The sequence below is a fragment of the Notolepis coatsorum genome, assembly GCF_963971535.1.
Source record: "Notolepis coatsorum genome assembly, chromosome: 6".
In the NCBI taxonomy this organism is placed as follows: Eukaryota; Metazoa; Chordata; class Actinopteri; order Aulopiformes; family Paralepididae; genus Notolepis; species Notolepis coatsorum.
Genome location: NC_140170.1, coordinates 137,116,268 through 137,133,902, shown reverse-complemented (window position 1 = coordinate 137,133,902; position 17,635 = coordinate 137,116,268). Strand labels below are relative to the sequence as shown.

Sequence of the window (17,635 nt, the reverse complement as noted above, 5' to 3'; positions counted from 1 at the left end):
TTAAGGAAGTACAGAGTATCAGGGAAGATACTCCAGTCCTTCTATTCCGGGGCTGTGTAGAGCATCCTGACTGGGAATATATATTACCGTCAAAGATGGAGGGAAAAAAACGTATATTCTCCTTTGGTTCATTACAATTTACTCAAGCATAGTAACAGACACAATATTTCTGACACTGTGAATACATTCCCTGAGGTCCATAGATGTCCCTAGATACCAAGAACATGCGTAATGAACCTTGTAGAAGTGGAGCAATCTTCCATTTACTTTAATATGTACTTTTAGGCAAATTTTCGGAAAATATGACTAGGGCTTGGGTTAGAAGATGATTAGAAGGACTGAATGACATCTAATATTTAATCCAGGCCCCCATTGGGATCTTTCATCATATAGACTAACCAGTCTTCGTTATGTTGCAGATGGTCCGGCCGCAACCACCGGGAGAAGATCGGTGTCCATGTGGCCTTTGACCAGGTTCTGCACATCAAGCCCTACTGTTGTACAGGCACTGGTCACACAGTCCACAGAGGGGGCTACACCTATGACCTGTCTGCTGTGGTTATGCATCATGGTAAAGGCTTCGGCTCAGGGCACTACACCGCATACTGTTACAACACGGAAGGAGGTGAGAATCAGTAGAATATTAACCCCTTGTTCGGCTGTCCTCCACTAATGACACTCTTAGTAGACTAATCTATCAGTTGATTTAATCAACAAATCTGTAAAATTGTGTTAACACTTTGAGCGCCAGGGGTCGCTATGGGCGTTGGGCCGTTGTGTGCCAGCGCTCTGTTCAATGGGAATAAGTTCCGGTGTTTGCAGTGCTAAACCTATATTAAATATTATAGCTATGGATCTAATAACCACGTCGATTGTCAGTGAGTTTCTTCCGGTCAACATGCAAAAAACAGATAATTTTTTCATCCATACATTTCCGTTTTATACCGTGGTGAATATGAGTATAGTTTTAGAGTGATCCTGTGTAATCCCAGAAAACTCCAGCAAACAGCGCTTCAATGCATTTCATTAGAAATCGTGCCATTTCTCGCTTGATTATTGATCTGTATTATGTTCCATCATGCATGCACAAAAGGGGGGGGGGGGGGCCCTCCGTGCTTTGATCGCAACCAACGGGACACGGCACACACACAGACACACGCTGCGATCGTGGCGAAAAAATCATCGGATCAACACAAGATTGATAACATATAGTCCTTACCTCGTCTATGATGTACTGCAAAAAGAATAATCCAATTATCTGATCGCCATTCCAAATATTGATCGCGGTCGTGTGTCCAACGTTATCCACCAAAACGCATGAATCCACAGTGCTCGAGTCTCCCCAATCCATGTGTTATAAACGTTACTCATGCCGGAGAAGGAAAACCTGGACCGGACTTCTTAGATCGATGCACAGCCCAAGCCAGAGGGATTCCAATGATGTGCAATACCGGCCGCAAGGCGTTAGGCGGCGGTATTGGCCGTTTGCGATCTCAGAGCCATTCCCAATGATAACATCAGGTTGGATGGATGAATTATGAATGGATATAGCGAATAAAAGAAATGACGATTAAAACCCGACTTTTCTCGGGTTTGGTGCTCAAGCGATGGCGAGTTAACCCGACTTATCTCGGGTCTGGCGTCCAATGTGTTAAACATGTGCAATTATGCAGAAGGACCTCTTTTTAAAACTAGTACTTGTGTGCTGCTTATCATTGTAAAGGAATGGACTCATTTAGCATGGGGAAAAAGCATAAAAACAACAACAACTAAACAATCGACTAACAAAGTCTAGGTCTAAGACCAAACTGACTGATTAATTGACTAAAGAGGGGGGCACCCCTAATCCCTTGCATCCTGCCATCCTGTATATGGGATCACCCTTATATATGTATTTGGCATGGCCAGACTTTGTTCATGTCTACAACTTAATTTAAAATGAAAAGATCCCTAGGTCACCAGAGATATCAAATATGTTATGACTCATGGTAAATAGCAGGGGTGTGTGTATTAGACAATACATGTTTTTATTTGATGTAATGACTCACAATAAATGGTGTCACAGGTTGGAATATATCCATCTATATTGTCGTTCAAAGAAGCACTGAAATCGGTACTTAAATAATGTTTGTAAATCTTCCCTACAGTATGGATAAAAAATGTTGTCCTAACTTTGAATCTAGTTAAGAGGAAATGGAGTTTAGTCGGGGCTCAGGACCTGTGACTTGACCTGTGTGTAGTGGTGTAACATGGTTTTCTCTCTGTGTCCTTAGGTTTCTGGGTCCACTGTAATGACTCTGAGATGAACGTTTGCAGTGTGGAGGAGGTGTGCAACACTCAGGCCTACATTCTCTTCTATACCCAGAGGTCTGCCTAGGCCCCTCTGTCTCTGTGATGTCATCCTGGACACGATAACCTGGAGCCGCATTTCTGAAAAGGTTCTTAGACTTATCCCAGAATTTATCTATCTCAAGCCCTGCACTCTTTTCTTGATTCTCCAATCACAACTGTTGCTTCCCTCGGACAAACAAAGTTTGTTGTCATAGTCAACAGGCTTTTCAGGGCTGATTCTGATACAGAGTATTCGTAAATCAAGGAGGTGGACAGCTGATATCTGGCGTCGATATTCAATAGAGGCTTTTCACGGAATGTTTAGAATTAGGGACGCGCCGATCAGGATTTTGGGGACCGATCGCTAGAAGCAGTATCGGCAGATACCGATCACAGGGTCTATAAAGTCCAATTGAAGTATTTTGTACTATTTGTAACCATATTTATTTGTTCAAATGTAAATAACAAACAAACTGCTAGGGAGGTGGAGATCATAATATTCATGAGTGGCAGGTAGGGCTGTGATGCCGTTCCCTAAAGTAAATAAGCCATTTTGCTCACATTGGCTTGTCAGAGCTTCAGCTACACACACTCTTAAAACTGCAAGGTGGCTTAGTGGAAAGACATGGCGTGATCCATCCCAGATGAAGGCAGTCATGGTCAATCTTTAGTGTCAGAGTGCACCCCGCCAAACCAGCAACAACAGGTTAGCTAATGCTGCTAAATAACTAGCTAGCAGGCCCACGTTATCTTTGATCTATTCCACTGTGTAGAGTGGCAGCTAACAACACAAGCCGCCCAGCCAGCTAGCTTGTTGTATTAGCCCCAGTTGGACACACAGAGCCTGAGACGAGGCTTGTAAGCAGCCTTCATCCAGGCAGAGAACACCTCCATTCAACCGACCCCGCCACGATAATGCCACTTTCAAATTCTTCCTAAATAAAACATGCAACGTCAAATTATACCCATTAACTATATTAGTTGATCATCCTATTGTCTTTTTCAGACACTTTGTAGAACTGCCAGACTGGTGAAGCCAATTTAACAAGCTCCTTTTGCCGGCCGCACATAGAGAAGTTGTCTGGTGTGTTTTGCGTCATCTGATCGGCCTTTATAAAGACCACAGATCAAACTAATTAGAATGAATATCGCAGAACAATCGGCGGCCGATCAATCGGAGCAATTTATTTAGAATGGCGATTTTTCCTCCATGTTGGAAGAAACAGCGGTTCCTATGTGTAAAACAACGGTTGCTAGGTGTTGATTATTAGGCATTTTCTTTTGAAAGTGGTTACCAAATACCAATGGTTACAGGCAGCCATTCTGGAACGAACTACACAAACATTCTGTGCAAGTCCTCTATTGTGGTAAAGGTGTCAAAATACAGTAACAGTATCTTTAATACAGTCTTTAAAGATAAGATCAAATGTATCACAAAAAAATTAAAGATAAGATATTCCTTTATTGGTCCCCTTGGGGAAGATATTTGAACAATACATTTAAAGGTGCATAGAGTTCCCAGCAGGCACTAGACTAACAAACTGAATGGAAATGTTTCATAAATATCCAATTGGAATGATTCATTAAAAGACCGCAAAATATGGTCATGTCGGCAGGATGATATTCAAAGTTTGATATTGACCAATACTGATATTTTAGCTGCAATAGCTGGTCGCAGCTTATAAGTAAATCAAGGGTAACTGCTCATTTTGACATGACGATAGAGTTGGCTGTAAAAACAAAGTTGGCGTTTTTTATGAACCTTTTCAAAAATGAGACTGCAGGTTTCTCAGCCAAGGCCTGTGGGACTTTGACCTACATAATGGTGTGTGAGCGTGTGTGTGTGTGAGCAGGTCCAACTCTTCTCTCAGCCTGTTTCACACCAAGATGTGTATCCAGGCTTGAGACAATCAGGCTCATATATGTAGAGTCTGGAAGCAGCCAGACACACTCCTGTGACCGCTAGTGAACATTGTATTACATTGAAAGGCAATATTGATTCTGGAGTGTGCGGCCATTACTAGCAGAAACCTTATGCCCTCCCCAAGTGATGGTAAACAATATTGATGGATGATTTGTGTTAAGTCATCTATTGTACCAAAGTACTGAATTGTACATGAGGTCAATGTATGTCTATGAGCATCAATGTTTAGCTGTAACCAGAATGAAAACAAAACTTTTGGAATCTGATATGAACTTGTGTTTAGTAAAGGTATCTAGTAGTTAATGGGCTCGGGTACCAATCCTTCATCTGTACTAGACCCTCCAGAACCACTAGGCTACCAATCCTTCATCTGTACTAGACCCTCCAGAACCAATGTTGCCTCCTCTGTTTTGCTTTTTTAAACCATTGTTAGATGTCAGCCAAGGGCATTTTAGTGCTCATCCCAATGTTGTATTTCATCATGGTGTCCTCTCCTCAATTGTACTGTGACTGGATACTGTGTGTAAAGGCTTATGGCCCTGGTCACTATCATGATGGGTTAAGTGAACGGGAACTGTTTTTATGTCTACATTCTATGTACGTTTTCCCTGCCATGAAAAAGAAGCAGAAATGTTGGAGTGGCAAGAAGCTTTACTGATGGAAAGCTGCACCTTTGAGGAGGGGCTGACGTTGTTGGTCCTATCTTTGTGATTGTTCATGAATTAGCTCCTTCACCTCCTCTCCATGGCAGCTCTCTCCTCCCACTTTTAAAGGTAGACTAGTCTAGGCCTGGGTCAGAGTAGTTGCATCTCTGTTTAAAATGTGGCAGAGAGGAGGGGTTAAACATAAGTGGAGGGGGTAGAAATATTGCAGAATGTGTTTTTGGGAGGGTTTGTGTAACGAGGAGGCACCCATTTTACAGGAGTTGAGCACCTGAAAGCAATATATTGTACGTCTTACATCATGACAGGAAATTTAAGACAAAATCAGGAATTCTTCAGCTTGTTATACAATGTTTTTTTCTACTCTGCTGTTTCTATCAAGGTCTTTGGAATTTGCTAGGTAATCAAGAACTGTTACTGTGTTTGATATGAGTCAAATGCTAAATTCATTTGTGAACCCTGTATGTAAAAAGTTGGAACAATCTAATGACAATGAATGTCTTACTTTTTAGTGGTCAGGTATGGCCTCGCCACAAGCTCTGATCTCTTGAGTTTTGTCCTGTACTGTAAAAATACCTGTCATAAATGTAATGGTCATATGGGGTTTGCCTGACAATTATTAAAAAGACAAAAGAAATTCCCCATTTACTGTATGAATTATTTTGGGCACTGTTTTTCAGAGGTACTATATATCTATATACCATTTGTATCTAGACTCTAGAGGGTAGCCTAATTCTTGCTATTTCTCTGACTGGGAGAGTGAGGAAAGATTAGAGAGAGAGAAGGGATGAGGTGAGCTGGATTCAAACCCAGGATGTGAGTGGCTCACCAGGGGCCTGAGTAGGAGTCATTATTGGGCCCCTAACCGCTTTGTAACCTAACTCCCCTATGTCATAAACAATGTTTACACAATTACACTTTCATGTGAATACAAAATGAAAAGGTGGAAGGAGGATTTGGGTTAATCCCATAGCTATTTTATGTATTCACTCTTTTAGTATGGGCCTTTTTCTGATCGGAGGGCTCCCTATTACAGTTGAACCCTCTGGTTTTCCATCTTTGGCAAGTACATCTTATGTGGCTTCACCTTCTGAGTCACCACTATGTCACCAACCTCTTCATTTAATCTCATTTTGCAGGTTACCATCAATTGTGGTCTACTAAAATTAAAGCTTTGATACAATCACTGCATTAATGGAAGGAGCAGGAGCTCAGTCTTATCAGCCATCTTCTCCTGAGCACCACTAGGGATCTGGTGCAGTGAATTATTAATAATTAAATAATACATAGGATTAGTAGATGAATACCCAGTTGAGCTGAAGATTCCTGTTAATTCCACTTCCCTAAACCCATATTTAAGATTTTAAACCAAGTGTAAATGTAATCTGGCTGAAATCATGATGATGCAATCTAATCAAATCTGCCTCAAACCATGATGATGCAATCTAATAAATACATGGATTCTTTTTTTCTCTTAAAGGGGCAGTTCATGTGAAAGAAAAGAGCCTGCAGTGCTATCCATCAGATCATGTTGGTGTGATATCTGCCGTCACTCCCAATACAATAGAGCTGAATGAAACTCGGCGTGTGGTGCAAAATACAAAAAAAATAATTCCTGGAAAGAGACAATAACGTTTGAGTTTTTCAAATGTATTTTTCTGGTGCTTTGAGCACCACTAGCCGAGTGCCATCAGCTCTGTTGTATTGGATTTATGGCTGAAATCTCTACAGCAGATATATCAAACTAGATGAATCACGCCAAAACAATCTGGATCCATAGATATTACTTCAAGTAAAGGGGAATATATGTTGTGGTTTTTTTTGTTTTGGGTGAACTGCCTCTTTTAAAGCCCTTTCTTGCCTGGAACCAATGCAGAAGAGTAGGTTTTTAACTAAATGTAAAATACATTGTCTTCCTGCTTCAGAATCGATTTCAAGGTTTTATTTACAACCTTTTAAAGCGAGCATAATAAAGTACAGTTTATTTATAAGGACAGATACAACCACAGTGACCGATCTGATGTCAGCAGCCCTCTGTGTTGTAACAGTATGTAGCTGCTACTTCTGGCTAGATTTCAATAGGAGCAGGTTGGCACAGCGGGTAGGCTACATGATGAGGGATGGGGGGTTGAGTGCCCTTGCAAAGGGGCACTATTGGGCACTTTAGGTAATGAACCGGCAACTCTTTCAATTCTATATTGACCAACCTGCCGCAGAAGTTGATTAGAGCTGGTAACTGTTGACTATATAAGCATCACCATAGCCTTGGGTCTCCAGAGGCAAAACTCTTTGACTGTTCCAAAATCAAGACAAAACATTTGACATGAGACCTTCACGGCACGGGTTGGGAAACCAGAATGGGTTGCTTGGCCTCAACGGTCTAGTCGGTCCTAGCGTGTTAAGAGTCTTATCAGCCTTGGTCAACCTGGTCCCTCGTCCCCACGCTGAAAAGGCTTAGGGACTAGAACAGATTGAATACATTAGACTGGCAAACTATATCCATTTTTAGATATAGTTTTACAGTTGAGGAGATGTAACTATAAACTTGCTTTATACTATAAACTAATAATTTCCTATTTCTTTGAACTATTCTTAAAAGTGATGTTATTCATTTCAGTTTGAAGTACAATGCGATGTGTGACCTGCTGAGCGAGCTAGTTCATGTGTTTTGTTCCACAGCATTGTTTTTCTTCCTTTTATTTGAAAGCAAAAAAAAAGGCGTATCAAATATGAACGGTTTCATCTTGACAACATAAACATTCTAAACGGACCCAAGTTAATTTCCTGTTGCACTGTTTGCTAATGCTAATGAAATAAAGGAAATACACTTGGGTCCAAACTGTTTCCTAGCAACAGAATTCCAGCCAAACCGTCTATATTTACCATTTAACTTATTTCCATATAGGATGTGTTGGTTTGTTGGTCAGTTCAAGCTTAGAAAGTGAAGATAAACGGGTCCATTTCTTCTTGAATTGAAGGATAATAATATAAATATAACAAATTTTGAAGGGGGAAGAAAACGTGCATTTCAAACTTAGCCTAATGCGAGTTAATTTATTAAGACTAGAACAGTAGCTAATGATGACCTTTGCAAACTGGATATAAACATGAAGGCAATGATCTGACATGCCAGTGAATTGAACACTAAATAAGATACTTGCAGTCCTACACTAGTGGTGAGCATCAATGGACATAATAAATTGTAAACATGTTTATTTTAGGAGCTATTTTGATAAATCTTAGATATCTATCTGGCCTTCCACTTACGAAAAGGTATGGTATTTCCATAATTTTTGGTCACTATGATGGTAGTGACCAAAGAATTATGGAAATAACAGGTATGTTTTAAATTGGATTATACCATGGTATTATTTAAGTACAAAAGTGGTACCATGGCAATACATGACTTCTACCATAATACCTTTTTGTAAGTGTCCGAAATGATTTTTTAAATGATGTAGAAAAGACACAAACAAAAAGGAACATGTTTTCTGAAAGCAGCTTCAACACCAACAGGATGTGTTGGAAACTAATAAAAGGAATGACATAGTATTGTATTGTAGTAGCTAATGTCTCACAACAGAATGGCAGTTTGAATAAAAGCAAGTATTTTTGTCTGTGATGAAATGCTAACTCATGCTGGCTAAATGCATCTCAATGCAACTGTGAGACATGCATGAGCACACACACAGTCAACATTCATTAGAAAAATCCTTTGTTCCCCTGTGTGCTCCATATACAGTATACTATAGCTTCAACATGAAGGTTACAGCAAACATGATCATGATTTAACAATAATTAGAATGTGTTCCAATCCTTGTATTTCATACCTATATTGGAAATTATTAGAAAAAGAAGATCCAAAATTTGGTGACAGCGATGCAACAGTGGATCATCAACAGACCGGACAGGATGAGGAGAAGTGATCAGGCAGAAATGTCTTTTAGGCTATTATGTTCCTTGTCATGTAATCGCCATAGGATCCTCAACACGCAAGATTTGTCCCTCAAAAATGTCATCAGCACAGCTACCCAGCCATTACACTCAATGAAAAGTCAGTGAATCCTCTGTGATGTCCAGTCTGGAGCAGCTGCCCTGCATGTTCCAGCCCCTCAGCCTCTCGCTGGCCGACGGTGGGACGCTCAGCTGGGCAGCAGCCACAGCTCAAAGAAGTCCCAGTGCTTCCACAGGACAAAGAGCAGCAGGGCGAGGAGGACAGTGGCAGCCACTCGCGCACGGGTCTTCATGAGCGGAGTGATGAAGTTGGCGATGGTGGAGACGAAGACCAGCAGCACGGCCATGAGTGCTAGTATGATATTTATGAGTTTCCCCAGCAGAGCGCGGGCGTTGGCATTCTCCACACCCTCCAACTGCACCACCTGCTGCTGCTGCTGCTGCAGCTCCAACTTGGTGATGCGGGTCAGACAGGACTCCACGGCCTCCTGCGACACAGAGACACATGGTGGGATACATACAGTAGATACAGTACACATGGTGTGGTACATACAGTACAGAGACACATGGTGTGGTACATACAGTACACAGAGACACATGGTGTGGTACATACAGTAGATACACATGGTGTGGTACATACAGTAGAGACACATGGTGTGGTACATACAGTAGATACACATGGTGTGGTACATACAGTAGAGACACATGGTGTGGTACATACAGTAGAGACACGTGGTGTGGTACATACAGTAGATACACATGGTGTGGTACATACAGTACACAGATACACATGGTGTGGTACATACAGTACACAGACACATGGTGTGGTACATACAGTAGATACACATGGTGTGGTACATACAGTAGATACACATGGTGTGATACATACAGTACACAGAGACACATGGTGTGGTACATATAGTACAGATACACATGGTGTGGTACATACAGTACACATACACATGGTGTGGTACATACAGTACAGATACACATGGTGTGGTACATACAGTACACAGATACACATGGTGTGGTACATACAGTACACAGATACACATGGTGTGGTACATACAGTACAGAGACACATGGTGTGGTACATACAGTACAGAGACACATGGTGTGGTACATACAGTACACAGAGACACATGGTGTGTTACATATACACATGGTGTGTTATATCTACAGTATTGTATATTATATGGTAACTCAGTTACGTCTATTCTGCATCGAACATTGTACATATGTCTATACTGAACACTGTGACCTCATTTTTTTTTACTTCTAATTTACATGCTATACTATGTTATTTTATTTCATACTTACCTTGTCTTGCACAGTCTCTGGAGCGTAACAGTAAGAAGCAAGAAACTTGAAACTTGAAACAGTAGATACACATGGTGTGGTGCATACAGTACAGAGACACATGGTGTGGTACATACAGTAGATACACATGGTGTGGTACATACAGTACAGAGACACATGGTGTGGTACATACAGTAGATACACATGGTGTGGTACATACAGTACAGAGACACATGGTGTGGTACATACAGTACAGATACACATGGTGTGGTACATACAGTACAGAGACACATGGTGTGGTCATGGCCGTAGCCAGCTATGAGGTCACCGAGGTCCGGACCTCGGTAACTATTTGTAACTATTAAAAAAAAGAAAATAATTATATAATTTTTTTTTTATAAAAAAAATTATAATTTTTTTTTTGGTCAACGACCGGCCCACTACTAGGCTGAGACATCGGCCCATTGGTACTGACTGACACTGGGCTGGCCCAATCACATCTCTTACTAAGCACCCCCCCCCCCGCCTGTCGTGCAGGTATATGACTGAGAGGGGGGCTGGTACATGACTGAGATGGGGCTGGTACATGACTGAGAGGGGGCTGTGGTACATGACTGAGAGGGGGCTGGTACATGACTGAGAGGGGCTGGTACATGACTGAGAGGGGGCTGTGGTACATGACTGAGAGGGGGCTGTGGTATATGACTGAGAGGGGGCTGTGGTACATGACTGAGAGGGGGCTGGCTGGTACATGACTGAGAGGGGGCTGGTACATGACTGAGAGAGGGCTGGTACATGACTGAGAGGGGGCTGGTATACATGACTGAGAGGGGGGCTGGTATACATGACTGAGAGGGGGCTGTGGTACATGACTGAGATGGGGCTATGGTACATGACTGAGATGGGGCTGTGGTACATGACTGAGAGGAGGCTGGTACATGACTGAGAGGGGGCTGGTACATGACTGAGAGGGGGCTGGTACATGACTGAGAGGGGCTGGTACATGACTGAGAGGGGGCTGGTACATGACTGAGAGGGGGCTGGTACATGACTGAGAGGGGGCTGGTACATGACTCAGATGGGGCTGTGGTACATGACTGAGAGGGGGCTGGTAGATGACAGAGGGGGCTGGTATACATGACTGAGAGAGGGCTGGCTGGTACATGACTGAGAGGGGCTGGTACATGACTGAGAGGGGGCTGGTACCATGTATTGGGCATCATTGTAGGTCAAACCATTAAAAAGTTAATTTCCACGGCAGCCATTTTGGATTTTGGTCTCTCACAAATTTCCCCCGCCTTTTTAAAAAATCCATTGAGAAACGAAGTGCCACAGATGACCCAACTACTAGGTCCATATCGTATCATCATAATATTATTTTTTAAATCATTAGGATAAGGGTTCCCTTGATAAAGATGCATGAAAAGGCTGTATAATATACAACACCAGTAGCTCAACTGCAAAAACTGCTTTTTTATTTGATTAGATTTATTTGGAAATTAAAAACACATCATAAAAACAAATGATCTTGACCAATTTGTATTCCTGAGGATATCACCTAAAAGCATTCATTAACAAGCATTAACACTTATTTCCAAGGTGGTCCTCGATGGAAGACATAAAAACACAGCACATTATAGCCTACTCAACTGAAAATGTTTCCTCAACTGCAAAAATGTATGCCTACTTATGTATTAGCCTACAGGGAAAAACACATTCACAACAGGCAGCAAAGTTTGTTTTCAGCCAAGTATGGTAATAAGGTAACTATTAGGATATATATGGTATGGATTACTTACTCTTAATAACTTATTACTATCTGTGGTAGCTCTAGTCTCCACCTACACAAATTGTTTTTGTGCTGTCCATTGATCATGCACCTTCACGTGGTAGGCACATAGGTCAAACTCCCCAAACAAACACACCATTGATTTAATTGCCATATAAGATGAATATAAAACAAGAAGGTGATCTATTAACTGTGTAAACCTTATGCAATATTCATCATTGATATTTGAATACTTGAAATCTGTATGAACTGAGTAGTTAGTATCAAATGAAATAAGATGGAACTGCTCCATGCATTCATTGAATAAACAACTATTTTCTCATTACCAGTATGGTATTGTTTAAATTGTACAGCTTTTTACACATCTTTGTCAGGGGATTCCAACAATTCTGGACCTGAATGTACCAGTTAATTGTAATCATCTCTCTCCTTATGTCTAGTCAAGCCAGGTTGTGGAGGAGAGAGACAGGGATGAACAGGCTATAGACTACGTTGCCCATCCTGAGCCTGCTATGATGCAGGTGTTTTTACATCACCACCCAAAACAAGATTCAGCCAAGAGCGAGTGAGTACACTGGTCCACTTGTCCATGGCACTTACTACCCAGCTTTGTAATGGGTTGGGGGGGGGAATAGTACAGTAGGTACGCATATTTAAGGGGACCGTAAGGATGGTGTACTGGTGGGTGGTGTCCGACCGATTATAGTGGGCCGGTCTGGGCCAAAAAAATAAATGGACCTCCCTAATTTCTAAACCCTGGCTACGGCCCTGGGTGTGGTACATACAGTACACAGATACACATGGTGTGGTACATACAGTACAGAGACACATGGTGTGGTACATACAGTACACACAACCACATGTCAGTAAATACATCTGAAATACTTTTATGAACTGTTTCATGCTATTTCAGTTGTAAATAACCTCATGTGCTTTTGGACCACTCCATTATAGATACCCTGGCCTTTCTTTACCTGAATGTCTCTGGCTCTTTCATACGACTGGTAGGCCACTTTCTCCTCCATGCTGGCCAGTTCTTGTTTAAGGTTGGTCATCTCATTCTGATGCAGCTCTGTTAAGTCGTTCAGCTGCTCCTCCAGTCGCTCATACCTGTATATATACAAAAAAAAACAATGTATCCTGTTAAGAATGGCAAAATGACTCTTCGCCCACTTTTGAGATGTTTCAAGATCAGATATCCCAGCTTCTTCCATTGGAGAGATTGACCTTGGAGGAGCGTGGCCGGGGGTGGATGTTCCGGGACCTTTGGTCTCCGCTGTTTTCTCGATTGAGCAGGGGGGCTGTTGAATGAGTGGCGGTATGTGAATATATCCGCATGCTGTCGCTGACCGTGTCGATTGGTGGTTTTGCTGTTTGGTTTGGGGAGGGGCGGGGGTCTTGGGGGGGGTGTCTATCCCCGGTTGTGTATTTTTTAGAGGTGGGTTTCCCTAGTGGAAGAAGTTGTACAACAGGCGTAAGAGGCTTGTCTGTTGTATAACAATGATGTTGTTGTTGTCATTGTTGTTATTATTTATTATTGTTTATTTAAAAATACGTATGAGAAAAAATAAACAGTGTAAACAATATCATTAACTCTGAATATAAAAATATGAGAAAAGCAAACAAGACGCGGTCTCGGACTGGTGGGGGCCCCTGATTCGAGGTCTTGGTGAGTCGGAGTGTTAAAGAGGCATGATGCTCTGGTTCGCTGGGGCGCCGGATTTGGGGTCCTCACGGGGTGGGGACCTTGGTTGTCGATACTGGAGATGACGGGTGCTCAGGTAATCTCGCCTTATGGTACATACATGTGGGTATATATATATATATATATATATATATATATATATATATATATATATATATATATATATATATATATATATATATATATATATATATATATATATATATATATATATATATATATATATATATTCTTATTAATTTATATATTTAATTTATACATGACTATTTTATTTTTCATTATTCTGATTTAACTGATGGTCTTGTCATTGTCGTTATTATTATTATTATTATTATTATTATTATTATTATTATTATTATTATTATTATTATTATTATTATTATTATTATTATTACTGTTATTGTCCTGTGATGTCTTGTTTATTAGTATTGTTATTGTATTGTGTTGTCTTGTTTCATGTTGAAAAGGGAAAATAAAGAAAAACTGTGTAAAAAAAATGGCAAAAGCCACGTAGAATAGCATGGGGAAAGAATAACTATTGTTTATATCTTCAGGACATGTAAATGCAGTACATTGTCAGGAGCTATGTAATTCAATGCACCACATTGCTGATAGAGGTGCATTTGTAGGCTATGTGATTGCCATCTTGTGATTGTGTTTTGGCATCTGTAGGCTACCTGTATCTCTCCTCTTGCAGGCACTGGGTCATGTAGGCATAGTCACTCTGCAACTGGCCCTTCATGTCCACAATGGCGTCCTCCATGTGTGTCTGGCTGGCCTTAATCTCTTGCAGGCCTTCCAGTAGAGCATCCCATGAGCTGTGCATGTGATGGTGGTGGTGGTGGTGGTGCCCATCCAGCCTCGGGCTCCCCATCGTTGGGCCTAGTCCTGACATCCCTCCTCCTCCCCCAGCCCCACAGGAGTTACTGCCTGCTCCTGAGCCAGAGGTAGCGCTGGAGCACTCGTCGTCGCTGCCGTACTTTGGGCTGGAGACCAGGGTGGCGCTGCCACTCAGGGCACGAGGTGTGAGCACGTCCTCAGAATGCCCCCCCACCCCATCCTCTAGTGTGTCCTTTAGGTGGGCAATGTTATCTGCACTGCCAAATTTGTTGCGAATAAGACTCGCAAACTCCCTCGGCTTGGATACCACAGCTGTGTGAGTGAAGGCGGAAACCCCTCCTTTAACCCCGTCCACTACCCCACCGCCAAAACCACTTATCCCAGCGCGTACGTTTGCCCGGACATCCTTTAATCCTTGATGCATGTCCCGCAGGACATCCTTATGCCGCCGGGCGGGGCCATTCTGTTGGGAAGGAAGTAGAGAGGAGGAAGTAGGACAAAGTGGTACTGGGTTATAAAGAGGGAGCATTGTGTTAGCTACACTATACAATTGCACATGTACTATAAGGTGTACACAGACGTTTGTATAACCATGCACACACACACACATTTACCTGCTCTATCTCCTTTAACTTCCTGTGATAGTGCTCGAGTTTCTTGTGCAGGTGGGCAATGGTCTGTGCTGACTTCTGGTTCTTCTTCTCAAACACCTGTTTGATGCGTGAGGCCTGTTGCTTGTCTGCATTGTGAGCTAGCTTCAGGTACTCTGCAACGTTGTCATCGCGTGCCTCCTGCTCCACACGGATCTGCTCCGTGATCTTTAGGGTCTTCTGCTGCAGGTGCTCTAGAGCGGCCCGTGTCCGTGGGGGCTCGGTGACCCCTGACCCCTCGGCTCCCCCCACTGCGGACCCAGCCGCTGCCCCTGCTCCATCCACGCTGATGTTACCGTCTGAACCTCCATGGCTGGTGGAGGGGGGCAGGCCTAGAGTTGTCACCTCACTCTTATCCAGCTGGGAGAGGGGGAGAGAGTAATGGCCTTGATTGATTTGATAATGGCACTGCAGAGTACACCATATATATATATATAGCCCATGACACATAGATCAGGTGACACAGCCCCAGTCATTTCCCAATACAGCCCCAGCAAAGCTGTTACATTGTAATTTGCAGGGTTATTACCAATATGTTTATACAGTATGAGACACTAAAATCATACTGCAAAGCATGACTCTACAATGGCATTTTGGAGGACAGGGAGTAAAGCTATAAAAGGGCACTCCTGTTTCATGGTTTGCCTTTTTTTTTTTTTTTTTTTTTTTTTTAATATATATATATAGTTTGTCTATCCTGTCCTATTTTAAGTGGAGATGATGGTAAACTAGAATCTACAGCATATACAAAAAATACAATCAATCAACACTTTTATAAGAGGGTACCTTCTGTATATGGCAGAGTAAAGGAGTAGGGGTTTAATCTGTGCCCAAACCTTCAGCCAGGACGGTCAGGACCACAACGATGTCACTATATACTGTATATAGCCCCAGCCGTACCCTGTCCTCCCCACCTGGACCAACAACAGAATGAGGTTATAATCCCTGTAAACAATGAGCCCCTCTGCTAACGTATAATTCACAGACACATCAACCATCCATGTGGGGTTTTCATTTTTCAGTAGAATCTCAATTTACTTAGGAGTTAACTGAGAGGGTGATTTGTTAATTATCACCCTCTGTCGCCCCGGCAGACATCAAAAGACTGTAATCAGACCCCGCCAACGGGAGCAGAGCCAGACACATGACACCACACACACACCTCAGCACTGCTCTACTTTCTCTAGATAGGACAGTGGAGGGGTTTTCATTTGCATTTTATTTGCGTGAGACAGATTGTCAAATTAACGGTATAGCTACCCGCTGCACCATTCTACATCCACCCATGAAAAAGGCAGGCAACGTTTCCACAAAGTAGGTTACAGTGTTTTAAGTGGAACAGAAAGGAGAAGCTGCAGTCTCTCATGGCTAATCATCTACTATTAGGCTAGTGTTGTCAGTGGAAGTGAAACGTGTGTTGTCACTTGTCAGTGTCCTCCAGGGACCTTATATCTCCATAAATAAACTTGATAAGAAATGAGAAAGGCATTTGATTTCCCCTGTGATACCCATGGAATGTGGATATTTTAGTGTGCTTATCACTGGTTTGGGGGTCATACAACATATTCTAAATGAGGGAGGCAATGATAGCTTTCAATTGCAGAAGGGAAGGCATTATTGGAGATACGGGTTTTTTGCTAGACGCTGACGTTATGCAGTGTGGAATAATGTTTGAAGAGGGGAAGATATACACAACATTCTGCATGGATGAGAAGAGACAACAAAAACAACAGACAGCAATGGCCGATGCTCAAATCCAACGGTGGTTGTAAAAGAACAGGGGAGGACGACCAGCGTGAATGAGACTCCTGAAGGCCAGAAGCAGGGCTGTGATGATGATGAAGACGATGGAGATGACAGGAGTCTATATGGCCAAAAAAAAGAAAAGAAAAAAAGATGATGTGCCCATGACTACCGTGAGACATACTGTACACTGCGACACGCGGAACGGGTGATGGGTGTCAGACAAGCATGGATCATGTGACAAAACCGACAGGATGAGACAAAACCGGCATAGCGATAGATTCAATTAGGAACGTTACCATACTGTTTAATCCAAAATTGGCAGTGCCATTGCAAGACGGCGTCCGAGGCCCATCCTTCTTTCCTTCTCCTCCTGCTCCTCCTTCTCCCTCCCTCCCCAGCCCACCCCCCTCCTGAATGCTCACAGCGGAGTCCCCCCTCCTCAAATCCCTCGACCCTCCCCAATGTCTGCCTATCGCTTCACCGGATCCTCGTACTCCATTGTTGATGGCAAAGATGTCTGCAGCCTCTCCGTCCCCCTCTCTCCCCCGCTCTGGTCTATTGCTCTCTCTTCTTTCTATCATATGCTCCCTCCGTCGAGTCCGTCTGCCTCGGCGTTGTGCGCGCTCTCTCTCTCTCCCTCCCTCCCGCCCTCTCCCTCCCTCTCGCTCTTTTTCTCTGTCTAAATGCAAACCCTGGCCAAGATGCTGCTCTATAATGGATGTGTGAGCTGAGGGA

At 42.6% G+C, this 17,635-nt stretch overlaps 2 protein-coding genes across 2 annotated transcripts in view; one reads left to right on the top strand and one right to left on the bottom strand.

Moving 5' to 3' along the window:
* The window catches only part of usp49 (ubiquitin specific peptidase 49), a 40,978-nt gene extending 35,441 nt beyond the window's left edge, over nucleotides 1-5,537 (top strand). Inside the window, exons 6-7 of the mRNA XM_084317703.1 lie at nucleotides 420-625; nucleotides 2,274-5,537. Coding sequence (XP_084173829.1) covers nucleotides 420-625; nucleotides 2,274-2,377 — 310 coding nt within the window. The 3' untranslated portion in view covers nucleotides 2,378-5,537. The remainder of the gene's footprint in view (nucleotides 1-419; nucleotides 626-2,273) is intronic.
* Nucleotides 5,538-8,117: 2,580 nt separating this feature from the next.
* On the bottom strand, nucleotides 8,118-17,302 carry tmcc2 (transmembrane and coiled-coil domain family 2). Its single transcript, XM_084316671.1, has 5 exons — nucleotides 17,197-17,302; nucleotides 15,119-15,514; nucleotides 14,342-14,967; nucleotides 12,934-13,069; nucleotides 8,118-9,359 (listed from the first exon to the last, which is right to left on the bottom strand). The coding sequence occupies exons 1-5, from the start codon at nucleotides 17,197-17,199 to the stop codon at nucleotides 9,060-9,062; spliced, it is 1,461 nt and encodes a 486-aa protein (XP_084172797.1). The 5' UTR covers nucleotides 17,200-17,302; the 3' UTR covers nucleotides 8,118-9,059.
* Between the last annotated feature and the right edge of the window lie 333 nt (nucleotides 17,303-17,635).

Bases quoted from the DNA above. Each gene is read 5' to 3' on its own strand.
- tmcc2 (XM_084316671.1), bottom strand. The intron at 13,070-14,341 runs GTAGCCTACAGA...GTATATATACAG, and splicing joins CTGCAAGAGGAGAGATACAG to GTATGAGCGACTGGAGGAGC. The intron at 9,360-12,933 runs GTAAAGAAAGGC...TCTGTGTCGCAG, and splicing joins AAAGAGCCAGAGACATTCAG to GAGGCCGTGGAGTCCTGTCT.